Genomic DNA, 24,981 nt, shown 5'->3' with positions numbered 1-24,981 from the left:
ACTAATTGACGTCTTTGTCGAGCTCTCGCGTTTCGGAGTTTCGCTCTCTGTGAGCGGGACTAACGGGAAAGTATATAGCGTGAACAAGTTTTATTTGAGTAATTCGTGGGCATCAGATTATAATCTTTAAGAGGGCGTCCGTCTTACAACGGATAAGGCACTTTTCGGACCTTCGCCGATTTCCCTGATTTTTTCAGTGAAAGTCGACAATTATATCCCAGTAACAAATATCACATTTATTTGGATAAATTCGATATTTTATATTTTTTGCGAGGCGATTTTCAAAGTCACCTCAAAACCATGCAATTCGCCATTGGAGACTCCGTAAACTTGCTATAAATGACGGTCGCTGCCAAAAATTTATTACTCAATTCAACGAGCTGATTATTTTACATATTGAAGTTTCATCTTCCCTCGATAGTGTAGAGGTTTAATAATTGAAATCTATTTAAGTCTCGTTAAGTTATGATTTTTTTAATTTGACTCCCAACAAACTCCGGAATGTGCAAAGCGTGACATGCCTGTAGTTGAAAGCCATTTTCTCGAATGTGGGACCTGATCTAGAATCGTGTCTATTGTAACTCAAAAGTACTAACACCATTATAGAAAAGTATGAAATAAAATTTGTGGGCACTCTTTACTGCGCGCAGTACAGAGCTCCACGAATTTCCCAAATATTCGCCATTTTGATCCAAAACAAAGAAAACGCTTGAGCGACCGATAAACCAATTCCAGAACCGTGAATGTTTGGAGATGTGTTAAATACTGCTAGAAGTCAGACTGTAAATGTAAAATATTTTTCTTTCGCAGTTCCAACCGTTTTAGCCGATTTCTCGGTATTTTCAACGCTCACAGCAATAAATATATCACTTCGATCAATATGCAAATTTCGGCATAAGCCCGTGTTGTCACGGAACATCTGTATACCGCAACAATTTGCCTAAATCGTTTTCCAAAGCAAAGATTTCCTTCTTACCTGGCCGGGCGATAAGATTCTTTAGGCTTCTATGTAGAAGCTTTCTCTTTGTTTGTGGCTGTAGAGAAGCTGTTTTCATTTCCCACGCTGCGATGAAACAGTGTTTGTTTTGCCGCAAGACTGACTTGTTCGTTTCAGTCTAATTCAATTAAAACCGGCCAGGCTGCCTAGTTTGTCAAAACCCGGGTTTTTGTTTTCGCTTGGCCTTTTCGAGGGGACTTTTTCCAGAAAATTAACGTTCCAAAAAATGCCCTTCTTGTATTGAGTTAAAACTTTGCTGTCGAGGGTGTCGAATATGCTCCTTGTCTTGTCAAGACTCGCAAATTTCATATCGTGTTCCTGATAGAGGGAGGCGAGGGGGGGGATTAGGGTAAAGCCCTAGCCTATTGTTTTCCCGTATTTTCCAAATCCAAATCCCAGTTCTATCTATTGGTTTTTACTTGTGATTACCAGTCCCAGTGACCCAAATTCCATTTTCCAGGCAACAATTTGCCCAATCCTATTTCTCATTTTACCCCCTTCTAGCCCTTTCTCATAAACAAAAAGTAATAAACAGTTATTTGATGAACATCAAAAGTCTCTGAAGTATTCGAGACATAAAAGTAAAAACACCAACAGTCGGGGCCTTATAATTGGAAGTCATTGTATTGATTTGATTTTAATAAGATAATGGTTATTAATTTATCTGTCATAATTAGTGGGCGGGGCATTAAAGTGTCTCTAAAACAAGAAAATAAACAGTAACACAAATGTGCATTTCGTATTCTATTACTATCGGTAATTGAAGGGAGTCGCGAGCCCTGCTACGAAATATGTTTTTTCGACAACATGAACATAACAAATATGAAAGAACCCGCATTTATACATTTGTCCATTAACTCATCAAGTCTTGACTAGTATTAGTTCCCACTATAAAGCTGCCCCGCCTTTTTATAATTTGTTTACAGCAATAATCTTGGATTAGTGGAGTCTTTTTGTCGCCTTTAAAATTAGGCTTCTTTTTTACTGTGCCATGTACGTCAAGACATTGTTTGATCTGTTTGCTGCGGAATTTCTTGTTGTGGGACACCATTGCGTCCCAAAAATATTCACAAGTTAAAGTCGAATATATTACCTAGCACGCGGAAATAACACCTAGCGGAAATAACACATAACACATTATTATCCCGGGCTTATAACATTCACAATTATTAAACTTACAATGATTTCCAGTTCAAAATATGGCACATTCAAAGATTCGAGAAAACAATTTTTGATCCTTTTTCAAACCAATTTTTGGATCAAATAATCTGACAGTTTGTTAGCTAAACGAATTACCCCCGAGAGCAAACCTTAACGCTTGAACCAGCTCTTGGAACACACCTAGCCAAGAACACGAAACCAATTGCTCAAAATCTTTCGACGTATTACTCACAACTGCATCAAATATCACTAAACACAACCAAAGCAGAGAAACCGCTCGAACAAATCTGTGAACACGCGTAAGCCAAACATCGGAGTAATCAACGTGTGACAAATACCAAAACGCGGGTCAGTCTTTTTAATACCGTTCTAACCCAAGATAGGGATTTTTATTTACCGCTACCCCCTGTTATCGTGACATCATAATACCCAGGAATCCCTTGCGGCAAAACATTATCATTACTCAGAGATTCCTTGCGGCCTTGTTCGAGCAAATCGAGATCGTTTTTTCTAGTATACATACCGGTCGTATATTCGGACTGTAAGTGCATTCTCTATATATACGCGCAAGCTACAATGAATGCCTCCTCGGGCTTTCGTCTCTGGGCGAAAGCCCTGCGGGGTCAATAACAGAAAACTGTTTTTCGTGAAAAGAGGATTGTAATATTAACGGCATTTACTACGTTTAACCTTATGTACTAATGAATGTTTCTTTGCAAGGTTAGTGACTTGTTTATCCCTTTATATTCATTCTTTTTCAATCTTGAACAACCTTAGTTGTTCAATCAGGTCTTTCTTTTTTTTTTGTCTTTCGATTTGAATTGGACCTCAAAATGGCGTAAGATTTCTTTGAGCATTGGCACGTTAAATTTGTCCAGTTTATGTTCTCTCACACACTCGCACAGGTTGAATGCGTCGTACGACAGTGGGTGCTGCGGCCTCAGTTCGTTCACTACTTCTTCAACAAGTTGTTGTCTATCAACTTCTTTTTCCTCTAGCAATAACTCCCTGGGACTCAGGTCGAATTTTTCTGGTTCCTGCTTTCTTCGTCTAGCCGCTGCACGGCGGGAGAAGAAGCCCTGCACTTGGCTCATGATCAGCCATTCTTCTCTGCCAAATAAACGATCGTTCTGCTCGTCTCTTTCCTTTTTGGTAGTTGCATTCATAGTACGATGCTGATGTCTTCAGCGCCATTAGGGTTAACCATGTTGGCATTGTTTGCCTTTTCGATGTCCGAGTCAAGCAAAAAAAAAAATATTGCGTGATGTTACGCTGTGGAGCGTTTCCCTGGTTTTTGAGGCGATTCATATTTTTTATTTTTTTATTTATTTTTTTTTGGGGGGGGGGGGTGGGGGGCATCTATAGACTTAACACCTCAAGGGAGGTGTTTACAAGATACGAGGTTGTTCGTTTATTTGAGAGTGGACGTTAATTAGACCATATACAAGAAAACGTCGTGTCTTAAGTCTAAACCATGTCTTTCAGGTATATGAAAGGGGTACCTTTTTTCAGTAAACGGTATACAAAAGGGGAATGATTTCTGTCAAAATCGTTTATAAAAGGGCAGGGGTTAGAGCTCGGGCGAAGCCTTCCCGTATAAATTTTTTTAAAGTACCCCCCCCCCCCCCCTCCCGGGGTGATATATTTCACTCAAATTTAGCGCGATAGTTTAACGCTTTTTTTGCAAAAAAAACATCGACCACACCTTGTAATGGTCAAACCCGCACTCAGTCTACTTCACAGCCGTTGGTAACGTCACGCTCTCGCCATGATTAGTTCGGCTTCCGTAACATCGCCACATTTCGATAAGTGGCAGCTCGACAAATGAGCTGAAATATCCGAGTTGCACTCAGAGAGCAACACATGACTCTCCTCATTCCTACTAGATCCACACGGAGTCTGTAATATCTCGTAAAGAAAGCAATTGGATGCAATAGCTGCCATTTCGTGCAGAAAAGACGCGTAAGGATTTTCTCGAAATTAGACAAAATCGCGAACATTAATTAATCGGTTTTAATTGAATTAGATTGAAACAAACAAGTAAGGGAAGTGGACAAAACAAGTGTACTCGACGAGGACCCACCTTGTGTAGGGGTAGGGGGGCTATGCAAGACACCACCTGTCTGATAAGCCAAATGGACAAAATTTATTGGCCTTAAAATTCAAGTTGAGATTTTCATATTTGGTGTGCATGAAGCTTGCATTGCTGGAGAAATGGCACAGAGATGTTTGAATCTTTTTCTTAGTTTCTACTCCTGATAGAGTGGAGGCTATACAAACAAGACACTATCTTTAAAAGTGGGTAAGGGAGGGGTACATGAAGAGACCACCTGTCCTTTTGCAGACTGGTGGGTCCTGTCTGAGTACAATAGTTTTGACCATTTCCCTAAGTTGGGAAGAACAAACATTGAGTTATCCCAATTATTTTTATTCTATGTATACAATGCTTCAAAGACTATTGATGTTTATAAGATAATTGTAGAACTTGCTTTGCCTCATTGGAGTCCGATAGTTTTCACAAAACACTGTTCTGATATGCAAACAAAGTTGTGCGACGCAAATCAGGGATTTCTCTTGTTTCCACAAGACCAGACTGGAATGTAATTTTTTCGAATAAATCCCTCCGAAAAAAAGCCAAGCAAATAAAAACCCTTTTAGGAATGAAAAAACATACTCAGAAGCTTACACTGTTTTTTAAAAGGTTTGCAAAGAGAAAAACAAAAAAAGGGGCCGACAGGGGTTTGACAAACAAGGCTTTAATTGAATTAGACTGAAATGAACAAGTCAGTCTTGCGGCAAAACAAACACTGTTTCATCGCACCGTGGGAAATGAAAACAGCTTCTCTACAGCCACAAACAAAAAGAAAGCTTCTACATAGAAGCCTAAAGAATCTTATTACACGACTAAGGCGGTCCGAGGGCCAATAACTAAATCAGCCAATCAGATTACTTTATTTCCGGTCCCGCGAGGGCCGATATTTTCCAAGTATCGGACCGGGTTTTGTCCCGGATGATCCCGCGCTAATCCCCGGGCGATTTAACGCAAGATTTTTGCAAGATTTATTTGTTTTTTGCAAAAGATTTTTCGAGTTTTTATTGCTTTGAAAATAAAATGACCCGGCTTACACAGAAATAATTATAACTTCTTAAGCGTGCGTAAACGTTTTGCCACATATTGTTTTCCACGACATCTACTGGGTAGCAATTCTCACTACACAAAGTTTCCAGTCGTGTAATAAATCTCTTATTAACCAAGCTTGCTCGGGACCGTACTGGGCGAATATTGGCCCTCGGTCTTTTTGTACGGACCTCGCTGCGCTCGATCCGTACTGTCAAGACCTCGGGCCAATATTCGCCCAGTACGGCCCTCGCGCGTGGTTAATAAGATATATTTATCGCCCGGCCAGGTAAGAAGGAAATCTTTGCTTTGGAAAACGATTTAGGCAAATTGTTGCGGTATACAGATGTTCCGTGACAACACGGGCTTATGCCGAAATTTGCATATTGATCGAAGTGATATATTTATTGCTGTGAGCGTTGAAAATACCGAGAAATCGGCTAAAACGGTTGGAACTGCGAAAGAAAAATATTTTACATTTACAGTCTGACTTCTAGCAGTATTTAACACATCTCCAAACATTCACGGTTCTGGAATTGGTTTATCGGTCGCTCAAGCGTTTTCTTTGTTTTGGATCAAAATGGCGAATATTTGGGAAATTCGTGGAGCTCTGTACGGCGCGCAGTAAAGAGTGCCCACAAATTTTATTTCATACTTTTCTATAATGGTGTTAGTACTTTTGAGTTACAATAGACACGATTCTAGATCAGGTCCCACATTCGAGAAAATGGCTTTCAACTACAGGCATGTCACGCTTTGCACATTCCGGAGTTTGTTGGGAGTCAAATTAAAAAAATCATAACTTAACGAGACTTAAATAGATTTCAATTATTAAACCTCTACACTATCGAGGGAAGATGAAACTTCAATATGTAAAATAATCAGCTCGTTGAATTGAGTAATAAATTTTTGGCAGCGACCGTCATTTATAGCAAGTTTACGGAGTCTCCAATGGCGAATTGCATGGTTTTGAGGTGACTTTGAAAATCGCCTCGCAAAAAATATAAAATATCGAATTTATCCAAATAAATGTGATATTTGTTACTGGGATATAATTGTCGACTTTCACTGAAAAAATCAGGGAAATCGGTGAAGGTCCGAAAAGTGCCTTATCCGTTGTAAGACGGACGCCCTCTTAATTTTCCAAATAAGGGAGAAATTCATATAAGAACGCCGACGTTACATCTTTGTAACTTTCCAATGTAAAAAACAATATATATTGTCCGTTGAAGAAGGTAAGAGAAACCCGCGTAATTTTAGTCAAGGGGCACTGAAACCCATGTCAGAGTATTTACATTCCCAGACGATCTTTGGGCTTGTCATAAAATCTTTCATCGCAGGCTTATCTCATGGATAACATGTTGTTAAACCCTGAATGGGATCTATTTATATCTCATTACAGCATGATGGCTATGTTTTCACATACCAGACAGGAGTTTAAAAAACCCTTCATGCGCAATCAAAATTCCCTTTAGTTTATAATTGCAGATCGACGTTCTCTCGCCATTAGAAGTCCATCAAAAGCACTATGTCTTCGATTGTAAAAGCAGTTTTTGAGGCAACTGTCGGGCTGCTCGTTAATAAAGGCCGAGACTGGGCGGCAAAGAAACTAAAAGAAGGCGATTTAACGGACGAGAAATTTCGTAGCTTGATAGTCCGTGAAATCGACGATATCAAGTCAAAGTTGGATGGAATATCAAGAAAAGATCTTCTTGCGAGTATCAGCTTTTTTAAGGAAGGCATTGTTACTTTGTATGACGTGTTTGAGAACTCAAGCCACGAAGAAAACAGCACAGCATTAACGAAAGGCGACAACGTAGAGGTAAACTTGCAATCGACAGCAGCTGGAAGCGTAAAGACAGTTTCCCTTACCAAAGAACTGAGCGGTTTGAGACTAACCGTTTTGGAAGAGTCAGCAAGAGAAGCACTTTTGGACGCGAAAGAGAGATTCAAGGATGCCCGAAGGAAAGCAACAGAAGCGTTCGGCAATGAAGCCCTAAACAAGTCTGATCGCATCCTTGCTATGACCCTACGTGTTATGGGGACAATACTAGAGAAAATAAACAATCCTGCGAACGCATTAGCGGCCTGCAGAGTGTGTCTTGAAGAGCTTCACACCCTTCCATCGGTCCAGAAGTGTTTTACGGCTGAGATAGCTGAGGAGACGAAAGGCTTTAAGTCTTGGTTAAAGTCTTGGTTTAAAAGCGATGAACAAAAAGAAATTGTCGCCATTGTCTGCCACATTAATCACGCCATTTACGATGTCATGCAAATGGTTGACTTAAGCAACAAAGGGCTCTTGATCTGGCCTTGTGTTGACATCGGGACGGAAAAGCTGGATCCTTTGCGTGACGCTAGAGTGACACAGTTCACACAATACATGGGCCACTTCCCTGTGGCATATACTAAAACCCGAAACAACGAAACGAAACCACCGAAACGAAACGACCGAAACCACCGAAACGAGCGAAACGAAACCGCCGAAACAACCGAAACGGCCGAAACGAGCGAAACGAAACGAAATCACCGAAACAAGCAAAACTTCAAGATTTTCGCCACTTACCGTACTATACACCCCGTTTAGCCTACTATACACTCTGATTAGCCTACTATAAACCCCGGTTAGCCTACTATACACTCCTGTTAGCCTACTACACACTCCGGTTAGCCTACGTTTCACTTAGGTTAGCCTACTATGCACTCCGGTTAGCCTGTTTACGGTTAGCTCTCAATAATTGTAATGGGTTTTGCTTGTTTCGGTGATTTCGTCTCGTTTCGCTCGTTTCGGCCGTTTCGGTTGTTTCGGCGGTTTCGTTTCGGTCGTTTCGGTGGTTTCGCTCGTTTCGGTCGTTTCGTTTCGGTGGTTTCGTTTCGTTGTTTCGGGTTTTAGTACATGCCCTTCCCTGTGCCATGGTCGTTTGGTCAGGAGGGAGAAGAGGAGCACAAACTTAAGTCAGCGAGCCGCATGTGCTCAAATAAAAAAGAGCAGTTTATTGTAGGATGCAGAAGTAGTAACAAGGTGCAAGTATTCGATTGTAACGGCAAGTTTTTAAATTGTTTCTCTTGTTCGGATGAAGATGAAAATGAAGATTTTCATATTGAGGATGTTGCTGCTGACCAAGATGACAACGTGTATTTGCTGGTCACTGTGCAAAACGAATTCAAACAAGCGCATTGGTGTCGTGCCGTGTATGTGTTTGACAAGGATAACAACTTTCAGTATCTTTTTAATCTGGGGGATAGGTTTAGAGCTGTCTCACTTACAACAGAGGAAAGCAGCAAAAATATTTTTGTCTTAGGTTACTACTGGAGACCTGAATTACGCAATAGAAGAAGTGTGTCAGTTGTAGAAGTGTACAAGACTAATGGATCATTTGTTGACAGCTTTGGAGAGGACATTTTGAACCCTGGCTTTTTAAACAGTATTACTGCTGACAATAATGGCCATGTTATGATTTTAGTTAACTTCTGCGTTCACGTCTTCACTGTCGATGGAGACCACTTATACCAGTTCGCAGTTGGTTCGGAAAGAAGCCAATCGATCAGAAGGTTCAATCATAATCTTGACTCGGCAAACGAACATGTTGTTTATGTTTTGCGCATTTTTGAACCGAAATCCGAATTTGTTGTGTTCATATACACAAAATATGGCGAATTGGTATACAGCATTCGCCTGGATTCCCCTCAAACATATTTGTCAGGAATGACAGTCACCACAAAGGGCCGTATTGCCATATTAGTTAATCATGACTGTGGTAATAATGATGACAGTGTCCGGAAAGGAGAGATTCTCGTGTTGTAAGAGACAACAGACGAATTTTAATCAAATTATTAACCAGCAAAAACTGTAAATGTTCTTTTATCACCAGTGTAGTATATACACCTTATGCGATGGTTTTACATATAATACGCGCGGATATTTTGCAAGTTGCGTAGTATTCTTCCGAGCCCCATAGGGACGAGGAAAAATACGAGCAATGAGCAAAATGTCCGCTCGTATTATATGTTAAAACATCGAATAAGGGATTTATTATTCCACTAATTTTTCCACTTTGTTTGGGCCAGTATTCCGTAAGTTTGTCCGCCAGTATTTTTGCCCTGTTCTACTGTGTAATAACGTGGCATATTTTGCGCGTTCTTTTTCCCTTATATGGTAAAATGGCGCAATTGTGGAATAATAAATTTCGTTATTAAAGACACTCTAGAGAACAAATTTATGTTTATTTTCACTTTTTGTCTTTATATGTTTACACTCCTACAGAAGAGATCATAGTTATTATTGCTTATTATATACACAGTTAAAATAAACAGGTTGTTAAAACACAAATACAAAATCCCGTATATAAATTGAAATTTAGAACAAATTATGGCACATTCTCGATTAAATGTAAGTAAGGAAACAAAATGATCGAATTCAATCCCTGATGATTATAAGAGTGTTAATTCACCTCATAGTTTTAGGAAAATTAAAAGGTCACGCAATATCTCTTAAAAAATAATCAATAATGTAAACCCTAGCTATAAGGGCATATGTAATTTCTTTAACATAGGATGCTAGATTAGTTTATACATAATATATATACTACCATACCAAACCTGATTGTAAATATATTACAATCAGGTTTGAGATAATACCATATTAATTAGACTTGGGGGCTCTTGTAAAAGCCCGAAAGGGTTTCCTTATCCCCCAGCATAATTTTATTAATGTAAATTGATCAATCTAGTCGTATACAATAAAGTGTTCCCTGTTAAATATGGTGTCATGAGATGCATCTCACTTGTTGAACAAAAGAATTTTGAGCAAGAAGAATGTGTAATATTCTCTTCAATAAAAGTAGACCAGTTGAAAGGTTTTTCGCTGTGAATTTTTCGAACCCATGTGTGAGCTAGTATGTGAAATTGAAAGTGGAAATTTTAGAGGGGGGAGTGTGATTTATCCTTAGTCGTATTGAGAGGGGTGGACATCAACTACTACCAGACCTCTCTTGTTATTGGTTTTAGTCTAGGGATCAAATGAACGAAAAGAGTTGTCGAAGACTGAAATATAGACGTTTTCTGGATAATTTTTCAGATAGTTTCGTACGTTTTCCCTTTTGATCAACCTGAAATCAAATATACTGTAATTTTTAGAAATATCCCCCAAGAGCCGCCACTTTCCACCAGGGCGTCGTTGGCTAGTTTCACCACAACTTGGAAGTCTGTGACATAAGACAACATCGTTCTTGAAGGGTAAAGTTCGTTCGGACGAGCTATAAGGCTCAGGAATGCCTCAACGAGTAGCTTAACTCACTGTTTCTGCACAACTGACTAAAAGTATTCCAGCAGAATGGATACAATCTTGACCGAGTCTCATGTTCTAAACGAATGAGAGGTAGATATTTCCGTTAAAACAAAACACTACAAGACAGTATAAAGCCTTTTTTTTATTACCATCGCCATTCATACATCTTAGCTCAGCAAAGCACAATGACATTCAAATATAAAAACATAAGGGCCCCGTGCACACTTACCAGAGAAAAAAAAATTGAAAACGAGTTTCGGGCCGAAAACGGATAACATGTGTTCCGTTCACACTATCTTTTTCGTATCGTTTTCAATAATTTCACCGTCCACGCTAAAACGGATAAGTTATAGAAATTCGAAAAAACGAAACACTATCTTACGATAATCCAGATCAGACATTCAGCTTGTCTATAGATTTTACAGCTTCCTCGGCAAAATATTTCAAGACGGCGCCATTTAAAATTAAAAAAACGCAGAATTTGGTGATTTTACGTTGCAGAGTTATTGACAGAGATCACATGGCCATTTCACTTCAGCGTTTTCGAAAAGCATCGTTTTGATTTTCCACACTTCAACAACTAGCGGGCGTTTTGAAATGTCTTCACTCTGGAGACCGTTTTCGGTGACTGTAAACGCCGTTTTAAGGGAAACGGTTGGCCAAAGCAGAGAAAAAAAGATGCGTTTTCAATTTATCCGGCCGCTGATAAGTGTGGACGGGGCCTAAACTACCTTCTCTCATATCTTCTTTTATCTCAATCTAATTCTAGTAAAGTTAATTTTAAAGAGCGTCTTCTTGGCGCTTGCGTTTTCATTTGCCGTAGGACTTGCTAAATTTGCAGATTTCGAACTTCCAGCGACAATCTCTAAAAATGATAAAAACAATATACACGTTATGTTGTGAGGAAAATAAATTAAAGGGACTGTGTCACGGATTTTAGCCAAATTTAGGTATCGGAAATGACCATCAAATTCGGTAAATTTATGAAAATAACCTGTGAAAACAATTAAAGAACATTTCAATGACACAGCAAACACAAATACAAATTCATAGTTAGTCTCGTTTGCTTGTAACTTTAACTTATAACGCCCGGGAGACACATTCGGTTGCAATGAAGCTATGGTTTTCTCATTTGGATCCAATGAAGTTATTTCTTTGCAAACATTATATATAAGTTTCATAGCAATTCAAGTATTTGGCAAAACGTAAAAATATAAACTTAACTCAGTCGTGACACATTTCCTTCAAGCCCAGCTTCCTTTCCAACTTTTTTATCAACTCCTGTACCTTATACAACATCTACATTTGCAAGAAACTTAAACTGTAGCAGTCGCGGGATCCACGCAAAGGTTTATAAAAGGTTGCTCCAATTCGCAATAAGAATTTTTTATTTGTCTTTGCTGCATTCCGGCCCTAGGAAAGGAAACAACTGCTTTGTAGGCGCTAGCAACTTGAAGCATAAAAGCCATTCAATTCTAACGTTAAAGAGGCACTGTGAGTTTACAGGACCGTCTGAAATTCCCCTGGGGAGGGGTAGATAGTCAAAAAAAGATTTAAACGAGAAGGCTTCGCCCCGAGGTCCAACCCCTTACCCTTTTATATAACATTTTGACAGAAAGGGAACCCCTTTCGTATACCTTTTATTGAAAAAAAAAAACCCTTTCAGCGTCTGTTCTAAATATTTTATTCAAAGGCCTTTTTAAACATCTTAATGACAGAATTTCCTACCCTTTCATTTACCTAAACTTGTGAAATCTCTACCCTTTAACATACCTGAACCTTAAAAAGGTACCCCTTTCGGGTGGACCCTTCCCGTATAAGCTATTATAGGGAGTATCCCCCCCCCCCTCCCAGGGGAAGTTCCTAAATAAGCTACGAAACTGTTCACTTCTCAGATTTCATTATAGTACAGCGAGTCACCTGATGTATGCCATCGTAACTAAACTGGCTAAAATAACATTAACAAAGGTCATGTTCTTCTTCGATTTTTAGAGGAAAAATTCCGGTATGTTTACTGCGTGTATCTTTGGTCCGATTCATTTCATAGTGCTCGTTAAGACGTGCTTTGTAAGGCGTTTGTCCACTTGTTTTGCAAATTTGTTTGTCATCATGAAATGTGATGATGTCACAAGAGGTACAAGGACCATTGACCCTTAGCGTGCCGTATTTGCGCGGTCGATTACGCTGCTTGTAAGCTAAGTTATAGTTCTTCTCTGTTGTAAAATTTCTGTCATTCTGAGAAGTAGCAATTTAACGTAAGAAAAAACACTTACTTGTAAAAATCGTCGTGATAACTGTAAACACGGACCAAGTAGTAACCGCTTGGAACCCGATAGAAAAGTGGATCGTCCCACGAGTTCTGATACGAAGTATGTTGGCACAAGTGTGTCCGTAATATCCTTCAACATGACAACAGCGGAACCCCCACCTAAAAGAAAATTCTTCTTTTAGAAAATATGAAAAATTATCTTTTATTTTTATGTTGTCTGGTGTAGCAAATCAGTCGATTAGTAAAAAGCCGCTTTTTTCCATACTTTTGATATGATGTAAACTACTGCTGGGATTTTCGTTCTGCTACTAAATTATTAAAAAAAAGGGAAGCCTCGGGCTAAGTGACCCATACTTGCCGGAGGCTCTCCCGGTTTCTGTAGCATTAACTGGCTAGGAATATTACTACTTCCTCCTGAATTGGATGCTAGTTCATTGCAGGGTACCCCCCCCCCCCCCCCCCAGCATTTTGTCGCCAGCACCCATTTATACACCTGGGTGGAGAGAGGCACTGTGAGAGTAAAGTGACTTGCCCAAGAACATAACACAATGACCCCGGCCAGGGTTTAAACCCGGAACGCTCGATTCAAAGTCCGGCACAGTAACCATTAGGTCACTAGGCCAACGCACCTTATAAGCCACAAGTAATTACACTGAAATGATTTGTTAGTCTAAACAGGATGTCTAAGCTTCTTATTAAATATTCAGGCTGGCTAACTTACCTGCGATCTTTGTAATACCCATCGTGCACACCTTTGATTCCCGTGATGAAGCCATTATGAGGGCACTTATAGCTCACTGGCTTGTCAAAATCATTCACATAGTTAGCTGTCCATGAGCAATCGCCGCTGCTATAAGAAACAGGGCCATATCCACATCCAAAATAGTAGACGCGATCTTCTTCTTTTATTTTATGTTAACTCAGTCATCACCTCAAAGACTTTCCACCTTATGCCGTCTGTAATGTCTGTTACGGTTTCTGGTTGCCTGATTTAACATACACTTAAACAGAAGTGACATTTGTGAAACCCACAATTGAACTTGACTAAGGGACCGTTATTTTTTATGAGGTGGAGTGGGAGGCTTGTGGGATTTGAAGGGAGGGGGGCATGAAAAAAAATATGGCTTCAAATGGGGGGCCAGCCAAAAAACTATGGTCTGTAAGGGGGGGAGGGGGTCACTGAAAATAATAATAAGTGTAATAAATAATAAGTGTTGTAATGAGGGCTTCTGTAATAGTGAAAAATCTTGCCAGAATGCCCAAAATAACATTCCTGAGGTCCTAAAAATGCGAATTTCCCCGAGGGAGCATGCCCCCCGCCCCCCCCCCCCCCGCCCCCTCTACTTCTTTAAGTACCAAATGCCGTTAACTCAACCCAACAGCTTATTGGTTACAAATACAGTCAACCCATACTAACAGACGGCATCCACAATAAACAGTTGAGGCAATGTCAGCTTTTTGGGAGATGTGGTTTTTGTACACCGATACATTTTTAGTCACAAGGCTTGATAAACTTTAATTTTACTGGATTTTTTCTTTTTTTGCGGGGGTGGGGGTTAAAATTTCAGATGAAGACAGGGGAGCCCCACCCCCCCCCCCCCCTTCTTCTAGAAAAATAGGGTGAAAAATGCTAAAAAAATGTATATTTTTGCCAAAATGCTAAAATACATAGCTCTTTTGGAACGTTATGTCAGATTGGACTACGAGTACGAGATTGAGTACGAGTACGAGTTTTCAAACCAAATTCGTGTGTCTCCTATAATCACTTATCACACCAATCTTATCCCTAACGTTTATTTATGTGTTAGTCAGCAACAGGGAAAAGTTATAGTTTGGGGGATATAATTGTGTCGAAATTCCAAAGTGGTACTCGTACTCGATCTCGTACTCGTAGTCAAATCTGAAGGTCGCTAATGTCAATTTCAATCTTACTTATCGAAGAAGTGAAGTGACTCCTTAACGCGTATCCGCGCCGGCACTTGATTTAGTTTTTTGTACAATGAGTTATACAAGCAACTAGAAAAATGACACTTGATATGAACGTTTGCCGGTACCCAATTAATTAACACTCGTGGATGGAGAAAAGCATTGTAAGAGTTAAGTGTGTCTCTTTCAAAAGGACAACACATTGACAATGGCTTAAAGTCACATATTTGAGTGCAAATCGGAGTTGAGCCGCGTGGAAGTTCGTAAACGTTTCCTCTTTTGAGCGCTTAGACTGTTTACAATAAAAAAAAACTTTTGAAATATAAACTCTAAAAACAGTTCTTAAGGTACGAAATAACTTTAATTGACGACCAACCCTAAGGATGACATACATAGTGCGGGACAGCTCTCCTTGGAAGAATATAAATTAATATATCGCGGCAGAAATTTCTGATGAAGACCATTTTAAATAAACGAATGGAATTGTCATTAAAGATGTGATTATTGTTCATCGTGGTGTAAGATAGGTAATGAACGTTTATTCGTTTGTCTCACGATAGAATCGCTTTGAGATGTTGATCGCGACGTTTCGACTGCAATACTGCTAGTCTTCATCAGGCGATGAGGTCGATTGTTTACGCGTCGCTATTTATGCACGTTGGTTCGCTGTGATTGGCGCATTTCGATCCTCATTATTATTCCGACTAACAGATGATGTTCCCTCAGAGGTCCGCTTTGTAGTTGAACGGCTGTTATGCTTTCTGATCGTAGGTATCCATGCTTCAGGAATTTCAATTCCGCTATCTCTATTGATGTTATTAGAATGAAGTCTTATTTGGATAGCCTCTTTGACCCTGCATGTGTATCGGTGAGGGTCACGATCGATAAACTTGACTTGATTCCATAAAGGAATATGCCCCGTTTCGTTTGCGTGCTCTGAAACTGCGGAGGTTTGTGTATGAGCAAGCCTTATGTCTCTGTCGTGTTCTTTTATCCTGTCTTGCATCGCTCTCCCTGTTTCCCCTATATATACTTTGCCGCATTCACATGGAATTTTGTATACAGCACCATCTTGTTTGCCTGGTTCTAGGTCGTCTTTCGGTCGTACTAAGTAAGACCGAAGAGTTGTGTCAGATTTAAAGACGGTGCGAACGCCTTGTTCTTGTAGGCAGCGGCGAAGAACCTCTGATACACCTTTGATATAGGGTAAAACCGCAGTAGATTTAAATTCCTGCGGGGTTCGTTGTTGGCTGTTGTTCTTGTGGTCTTAGTAAGATTTCGTATGAACGAAGAAGGATAACCGTTAGAAACAAGTACCGACGATAAATGTTTCTTTTCTTGAGAGATAACTGATGGTTTTGTTATGAGGTGTTTGGCTCGGTCATATAGACACTTAACAATACCACGCTTCACTGACTGAGGATGGTGTGAGTCATAGGCTAAGTACTGATCGGTGTGTGTGGGCTTTCTATATACACTGGTGGTAAGAAGGCCGTTTGAAATTGTTGCTGACAACACTCCGTCTCTTGTTTTGGATCTATATAAAATGTTTCAGACTACGGTAAAGCCATCATCGTCGGCAGGTTAAAACAAATATAGTAACGTCAAAAGGACCAAAAAGTTCATGCAATAAACACTTCGCTTGAATAGCTTCATGACACGACGTATGGTCGAGGATCGCAGTGAATAATTATGAGATCGTGTAAATTAAACGGGCCGTCCAGTATTTTTTTTATTTCATGTACGTACTAAGCTTAATGACCTTTAATTATTATTTAACAATTATTCGCCGAAGGCGAATAATTGTCTTAGTATAATTTTTAGAGGTGATCATCATGAACTTAAAAAAATAACGATAGCAAACAAGAAAACAGCAAACACAAGTGTTCGCTTGCATACGGTGTAAATCAGTTTAAATCATCGATTGCAATAAGAATTTATTTAGTTAAAGCAATAAAACGGAACAAAACAAACACAATGAGAAAGATAGATGTCTGGTACCTTTGTATGATTGTGGATGACTTCTTAGCGAATGTGCGAATCCTCTAAAAATGAGTAGCTCCGGTGAGAAGAGAACTAAATAATGTTTGCTCAATCGATCTGACTGAGTTTCTCATCGATCGCCAAAACCGCCGTGTTTACGATCATTTCTAATGCCTTGAGAACCACCTCTTGAAAATATTTTCGGTCCAAAAGCCTTGGTAGTTAATTTGAAAAATTCCCAATGTTTAAAATATCCAGGACTTGGACTGGTTTCTTTCAAATCAAAGAAATTTTCATTCAGCAAAAGCGGTCATGTTTACTTCCCTGGATGTCGCACGGGGTGATTATAGCCTCATAAGCCGAGCTTCTCGACCAATCAGAATGCTTCAATTCTTTTAATCACCTCTGAAATTATACTAATAATTATTATGTACTAAGATGATGCTATACAATTCGCTAGTACAACGTACACACAGGCAGCTACACTGAAGTTCGCATTTGAATTCCGAACGACCTTATGGAAGTAGGTTTGACAAGTTTCGGACGTTTTCTTTGCTCCTAAGGTAAAGAAGATTATGACCCATTCCATGTACTTACCTGCATACCGTGCGTTTGTTTCCTAAACACGGCCTTTACCTTTGTGGCGGTCTCGTGTTATTACAACAGACAAGCTTCAATAAAACTAGAATACTGGGCCCGGTTGTTCAAACTCCGATTAGCGCTAATCGGCGATTACATATGCTAATCGGCGATTAAATTTTAACCAGCGATTAGATTGCGTTGCTCGAAGCCCGATTAGCGCTAATCACGATTAAACTAAGGGTTAAATTTAACACTGCTTCGGGTGAAGATTAACTCACTAATCGGCCGATTAACCCTATTTAGACCGGGGGGTAGCTTTTGAGGCCCGCGCTGACTTTGAACTTTTATAACATTTTTAAGATTTAACCAAACTCTGCCAAACTTTCTGAGTTTTCCTAAAATTTATATGGCAACAATTTGGTAGGGTTGGATGATGTGTCAGGAACTTGAAATCACCATGGCAACGGCATTTTGACAGGCATGTTTTCCCAAATTTGTAATGTTGTGTGTTTCTGTTAATAAAAATCAACTTAAATGGGCGGCAGAGCGTCTATAATAATTCAATACATCCAGTAAATTACAAACCTCGTAGAGGCAGATTTACGAAGCGTGGTCGTAAATCTGTACAATACATACAATACATCCTATAAGTTTCATGGTGATTACTTAAATATTCTGGAAGTTACATGCCCCCCCCCCCCCCGGTCTGAGAAGGTCCAAAAAAGCCCGGTCTGAATAGGGTTAAACTGGAAAAAATGGCGGACTTGTTGTTTGTGAGACAAAGACGCCTACGAAGTTATCAATATAACTATACCATACTGGCTTGTTGCGATCAAGAACTACGACCTTTGTCGTTAAAATAGTTTTATTTACTTTTTGCTGTACATTTCTTTTCTGTGTAAGCTTTATTTTAAGCTTTTACCACATGCGACACTGCGGACGCCATATTGGAAACCATCGCAGTGAATACTCAAGGAGAATTGCATTTTGGGATACTAATCGTCGATTAGCAAGACAATACAAGTGGTTTTACACCAGGTACTAACCGTTAATCGGCGATTAACTAATCGCGCCTCTAATCAGGCTTTGAACAACGTTCTCAATTCCACCGATTAGCTAACCCGGTGTTAGTGATTTTAATCGACGATTAGGCCTAATCTTTGGTTAGTTTAATCGGAGTTTTGAACAACCGGGCCCTGATCGTTACTTGCTTGCATGCCCTTTTGGCGGATTTGTAGAACCGCGGTCCTGGCATCGCATGCGCAACAAAAATTAAAGGAATGTTGTGGACGTTATCGATAACCGCCAAGATTGTGCACATCTGTTTTGCCGAAAATTAATTCAGGTTTACAGCAAGGAAAGTAGAGGAAGTGCTGATTTGAGTAAAATAGTGCTCTTGGCCGGAGTCAATTGTTCAAGTAAATGGCATCGAGCGGATCGTGATCCTATATATATTTTTAAAAGTGCTCTTTATCAACATTCTAATGCATTGATGCCGTAAGATATTACAACCATCATTCCATTTCAGACATTTTCAGGATTAATAATAGTGTTCCATTTTGGTTGTAGCACTGATCCCTAATAACGTTGTACTAAGAAGGGCAAAACATAACAGTTTCCTCAAATATTTTTACTTACTTAGTGAAGATTTAATCAAATAGTGAAAGGATATTCATTGGCATGAGGTCGGCCTCACAAAAAGCAGCCGAGGGAATCTTGATTAAGCATTTGTTTTTTGTTTGTTTGTTTGTTTGCTTTAGTACACTCTCTTAGCTAAAACTTCGACATAAAATTGTATTTTCTGCAGTTTCACCTTTTAGGGTTTGAAAAATTACTGTAAACGGTTATCTGCCAGTATAAAACGACAATCATGACATAATCTCATCATCCCCAATATCCATAAATAGTTTTATTATCGATCGCGATATTCAAGATTCAGGGAATTAAAGCTTTATAAGATAACAGCTATAGAAGAAGTTTCGACAAGAGGGATCTCTTGGTTTCGATAATGAGCATAATCCGTACAAATTTACCCAATTTAACATTTTATTATCACTTGACAGTGCATAAACTTATACAGCTCAAAAACCAGCGACTTTAAACATTTGTCCGTTCGTGAGCAAAAACAATGCTGACCTTATCTCTAAAAGTTCTAAAGACCAATCTTTCAAAACAACCTTATTAGCCCACTAATAAAGTGGAATATATACCTCATGACATATATGTCCAATGTCCCTTAACATTTAAGAATGATCATTAACATGTTCAAGTGCGAGTTCGTAGAGGAATTCAACGCTACGAACACGTTAACGTTTTAAATTAACTGGTGATTGCATAAGTTGGGTATCCAACATCTCTGCATTGATTTGCGGCAGCGCAATCCAGATATCACTGATATTTACAGCCACCACCGCGGTTATCTGTATCGTCTCGAAATGGCAAGGTCCAGGCAGGATTGTCGCTTGTGCTCCAACCACTGCAGCTGAAGCGGTAGCCCTGGCACTGAGTGCTGCCCTCTGTTTCCATGAAGCACACTCGACACCTTGAGAAGTCATTGGAAGGTGCTGACTCTCGCGACTCGATCTTCCAAGCGTACTTACAACCACCACCTCTGTTTGCAGTGTCATCACGGAAAGACTGGGTCCAAGATGGGGTTTGGCTCCAACCGGTGCATGAGCTACGAGTTCCTTGACACTGCGAGCTTCCTTCCGTCTCTTGAAAGCACAGGCGATACTCCTGCCTTGGACTTATCCTCTCGTGTGCCTCGATTCTCCACTGGTAATAACAGCCTCCACCTCGGTCGTCGGTGTCGTCGCGAAATGACTGAGTCCAGGCAGGTTTGGAACTCCATCCACTGCAAGTGTACGATGGTCCCTGACACTGCGAACTGCGTTTAGTTTCACGAAAGCAAGTCCTGAACCCATCTTCAGCCAAGCACTGTGACACCAGGCCGATGATAGACAGGAAAATGAGCAAGCGTCCGTTTGCCATGTTAACCATGTGTACCTTCTGTGTGAATCCTATGATTAAAAATCAAACTAAGAGAAACTAAGAGAACACAGCAACGATAGTTATAAAGAAGGCTTTGGTAGATAGATATTTTGTGTATTTATTCACCTACGCCTTCACAGTCCTGCTTAAAAAAGTAAAGAATCAGATGGAATGACATCGTTCAAGAACGAGCTGAAAAAAAATGTCTTTCAACCCACTGAGTTCTTCACTTAAAAAAAAAAACAGTGGAAATTTACAGAGAATATTTTTCGTTAAAAGTAAATCACATTACTGTTGCAGAATATCGACGTTTTGCCGAAAGAAACTGGAAGTTCATTTTTTATCACTGAAAGTGCTGAATTGCACCTGGTACTTACTTCTTAGATGTAGCTCTTTATTTTCGTTCAGCTAGCGAGTTAATCTAGCGCAGCAAATCTGTCCTCTATAAAAAGGAGCTAAAAGGAGAAAGAATAAAGTATACATTAGTCGATCTTGGGTACTAAATATGAGCTAAATAATAAAAACAAGCGTACCTTGAATTTTCTTAGAAGAAAATCTGCTTTAGGATTGAATGAACAACGATCGGGTAATTTATGACACGTCTGTAATTGCGATAATTCCACTATGTAGTGACATCTATATGATTTTTCTTTTGTTAATTTACAATGGCGTCGTTTGTCCCTTTTGTTTTCCTTAAAAGTTTTTGTAAACATCTGAAACATGACAATTTTGTTAGCCGAGCATGTTCCCACCACGTGCACCCACTATGCAAAACAAAATCCTTCTTCTACCTTATTTTGAACTTTCTTAAAAATTAAATCAATAAAAAACATCAAAATTGGCTGTACACAGACAAAAAACTAGCCGGGCGCGGACGGGCATTACTCACGCGACTGTTTGTATTATGCTGAATTAACCATTTCTTTCTAAGGTTTTTTCCAAATTTTGAAAAAACGATTTACTCTACAATGCTGAAACTTTCAGTAGCTGTTCATTCATCCTTTGCGGAAATTTTGATATGTCAACCATGTGTCCGTGGTGTGTGACGTTGCCATGGCAACGTCATAAATACAAGCAGGTCTTGCCAAAAATCGTCATTTTTACCATTTTTCCTCATTATTTCCAGTTTTTTAAAACAGAAGTGCAAGATGTGTTTATTTTTACATTCCGTAAGCATTCTGGCTTGATTTTGCATCAATTTCCGTTATTTTCAGACTTTCTAAGAAAATTTTGAAATCCAAGAAGGCGGATCCAAGATGGCGGCTCTAATGACGTCACGTGAAGTCATATGACGTCACAGCCAATTAAAATTATGTCATCTTGTAGAGTACGCTAAGGGCTTTCTTCTCAGTTCAAAATAATTTCGCTACGCCTTAATATAACGAAAACTGCGGGGAGGGGTTCCATCCAACCCCCCCCCCCCCCTTGTACGATGGTGGGGGTGTGAGTTGGCTTGTACGTCCGAGGGTTAACGCTCCTTTTCTTTTTTTTTACTAACGTAAAATCGTTTTTTGAGCGGTTGTCTTAATCTCGGAGTCTCGTTTCGTTTTTTTTTTTTGTTATTTTCAAAGTAAGCCGTCACGAAAGACAGCCGATTTCTTTTCCCAAGACAAAGGAAGTCGCGAAGTCCTGATTTGTTTGTCTTCGTGTTTGGCGCGTAATAATAGGATAATGTCTCGTTAGTCTTATAGTGGTTGAATTTGCAGTTCCAGCATGAATTCTATTAGACTGAAAGGCTCGGGCTCGAATATATATAGCAAACGAAACTCGATCCAAAGTCCCAGCACTCTCTTATTTATACGAGTCCAAAGTATCAGGGGCTCGCCGGTCTCGCTGTATCGAATAAATAACTGTGCAATTTAAGCTATAACTGAACCTAATTAAAATTAAGGCGTTGGGAAAATCTTAAATTACTGCTGATTTTTTTCTTTTGATCGCGATGGAGTGGTCGACAGGAGCTTACACTATTTTGCGGATTCATCTACGAAGACATTCCGGGAACTGTAAGTGAACCAAACAGGAATAAAACTTACCTTATTCGACCGTTTTGCGAAGTGAAAGTGAACCGTTCCAAGCTAACTGAAGCCAGCTGAAGTACTTTTAGCCACCCGTAAATTTCAAAACATCGGAGTTAGCATTAATGTGACAGGAAAAATCCGACGCTTTAACAAGTTCATTTCCCATTGTCTACCCCCCGACAGTGCTTTTGCTGTTGTTACTCTAGCAAGGAATAATCTTCATTTCCCCGCCAACATAATTTGCAATAATTTCGGTAAAATGCTAAAACAAAACCTGTCGCTGCTTAGCGATCTAGTTTTTTGGTGCTTCAAGAAGAACCTCGCATGCCATAAACCAAAAACTGAAGACGGAAATCACTTATTTATCTTAACTGCATGCATGATTTTTACGGTCTAGTAGATAACTGTATGCAAACAAGTTTGACGATAAAAAATTTTCATCTTATCACAGGTTTATCAAATCTCTTGGACTTTTATTTTACTTATTGTATTAGTTAAATCTCGAATTATATCCATGGATATTGATATTTTTCCGTTGTAGTTTGTAGCAGCGAAGCGCAATGCGTTTGATAGGTTTTAAACTATGCACTATATAAGAATTAACACTGTATTGACAATGGGAAGCCCTTTGACTTAGCTCTCTGAATTTTGATTGACATTTTAATTTATCTTATAAAAACATTTACTTTTTTGAAAAGGTTTTATCTTAGCGCAAATCTCTTTGTTTGGCGGAACAATAACTAAAACTCAATTATTAAATTCTCAACCTCGAATATTGCATTTCTAGCTTTCTGATTGGCTCACTGAATCCCGGTTATCAGCTCGTATACCTATGTTTGACCTTATATGGCAAATGAGTGCGGGAAGCGACAGTTCCATCAAAAAATGGTTTTAAACAGCAAATTTGGCGAGCTTTATGAACAAGAAATAATTAGCAGTGCCTACAAAAACCACAGAAATGCCATAGTAAATTTAACTACGCAAAACAAAAGGATAGATGCGAAAAGTTTAATTAATAATACTTTTAAACGCACAACAAGAGCGAGTGAATAAAGTAGAAAAACAGCAAATAATTTACGAAAGAACGGCAAACTGACACAGTTTCATTCAGTGTACGTCATAAAAACTAGGCTCAGCACTTCAGTAATGTTTGTTACCTTTCAATCTTGGTTTTGTCCTTTTATACTTCAATAAACCTGTTCCACTTTGAGCTCAATTTCGCTTCAAATAATATAGCAGTCTTAATGACAGCCGTGGAGCCGTAAAGAAGTACAATGTAAACACTTGTTTCGTTCGACTTGCACAAAACTTGTAGTTTCCAGAAGCTTTTGCTTCGGATCTTCTCGTAAATCTTAACTGTTGTCACAATTTCCAGGATATTTAGACGACTTTAGAGAGGATTGTTCGAGGAAAATCTTGGGAAGAAAACTCTCTCGCTCGCTTTCCTCGTATGTTTCACTCAACTCAAGAAGTGAACACCGCGCCAGAAATTTTCGCGCCTTTTCATACTATCACTTCGTTTACATCAAAATGAAATGTCCAGTCGATTTAAACTTGAGAAGAATTTAATAAAACAATTATTCCATGAGCCCGCGTTGGATACGAGGTGGTAAATAGCCAACGAGGCATCTCTTTGTTTGGCGGAACAATAACTAAAACTCAAATACCGTTGACTCTTAATTGTATACAATGTTGAATGTAATAGACATCTGACTGCACGCTACTGTTATGTATTCCGATTATGGGTACGGTTTTACATTGACGTGGGAATTGGAGAGGGATTAACATAATTATAGTGTTTATGTCCACAGTTAAATAACTGACACAATCCGAAACGACTCCCGAAAATTTCCCTTTATCCCATATTACCTGAACTACCAGCCCCTTTGCTGAGCCGGGATTTGTCGTTTATTTGGCACAGTATTTAAAAACACCAACGTAACCTGCCTGACGACTACAGATAACAAAGCTTTGCAACAACAACATTTGTATTTTTTAACAAGTCAAGACGGACAAGACTGCGTGGAAAATTTAGAAAATATTTCGTCCTGGCGTTCCGGATTTTAGTACTAGCCTGTTAAGCGAGCAAGTCTAGCAACGGTTAGTCTGACTTTATAAATTTTCCTCACATTTGTTACAGTATAATAATTGTCCTTCGACACTGAAACAAAGACGGTCCGGAAAGTGCTCGGAAAGGAGAAATACTTGTGTTGTAAGGACGGAGCGACAGGCGAATTTTAAGCTTATTATCATCCCTTTTTTTTGTACTGCGCAGGAACATTGAACATTGAATGTTCTGAGTATCATTTCTAGACATACTATATTTTGTTAGTCAATAGAAAGAAAAAAAGGCTATCCCCTATTTAAAATATGGACAAAAAAAAATGGGAGTAGGGCGCGGGGTGCAAATGAATCCAGAACTAAACAGCCCTTCCTCCCCCTCTTAAAATGCTCATGGGTCGAAACACCCCCTCCCCCCCCCCCCCTAAGAATACCGCACCTATTTTGCTCTGTTTTCTTATTGTACCAGGACGTTTTCCAAATGTTCCAGCAGAATGGTAACAATTGACTGCGTTTCATGCTCTATGAGGTAGAGGTTCGCTCCCGTTTTTTAAAAAAAATGAAAAATAAAAATAAGACTGAAAAAAAGGT

The 24,981-nt window shown here is 39.4% G+C and overlaps 1 protein-coding gene and 1 pseudogene across 4 annotated transcripts; both read right to left on the bottom strand.

Annotated features, from left to right (window-relative positions):
• Positions 1-11,370: 11,370 nt before the first annotated feature.
• Positions 11,371-13,848, bottom strand: LOC144660904 (dermatopontin-like; annotated as a pseudogene).
• Positions 13,849-19,370: 5,522 nt separating this feature from the next.
• LOC144661440 (uncharacterized) lies at positions 19,371-22,645 on the bottom strand. 4 transcript variants are annotated; one of them, XM_078522214.1, is made up of 3 exons: positions 22,345-22,645; positions 20,689-20,766; positions 19,371-20,340 (listed from the first exon to the last, which is right to left on the bottom strand). In XM_078522214.1, the coding sequence occupies exon 3, from the start codon at positions 20,318-20,320 to the stop codon at positions 19,709-19,711; it is 612 nt and encodes a 203-aa protein (XP_078378340.1). In that variant the 5' UTR covers positions 20,321-20,340; positions 20,689-20,766; positions 22,345-22,645; the 3' UTR covers positions 19,371-19,708. The 4 variants fall into 4 exon arrangements, with proteins under 4 accessions (XP_078378340.1, XP_078378338.1, XP_078378339.1 ...); XM_078522212.1 differs by having other exon boundaries at positions 20,689-20,753; XM_078522213.1 differs by lacking the exon at positions 22,345-22,645 and adding an exon at positions 20,845-20,889 and having other exon boundaries at positions 20,689-20,753.
• Between the last annotated feature and the right edge of the window lie 2,336 nt (positions 22,646-24,981).

The sequence above is a fragment of the Oculina patagonica genome, chromosome 7 (genome assembly GCF_052425735.1).
Source record: "Oculina patagonica isolate OP01 chromosome 7, crgOcupat, whole genome shotgun sequence".
Taxonomy (NCBI): Eukaryota; Metazoa; Cnidaria; class Anthozoa; order Scleractinia; family Oculinidae; genus Oculina; species Oculina patagonica.
The sequence above is the reverse complement of the archived record's forward strand: the minus strand, read 5'-3'. Positions and strand labels throughout refer to the sequence as shown.

What these genes read in the sequence shown, in the direction of transcription:
- LOC144661440 (XM_078522214.1), bottom strand. Translation starts at nt 20,320, where the DNA reads ATGGTTAACATGGCAAACGGACGCTTGCTCATTTTCCTGTCTATCATC.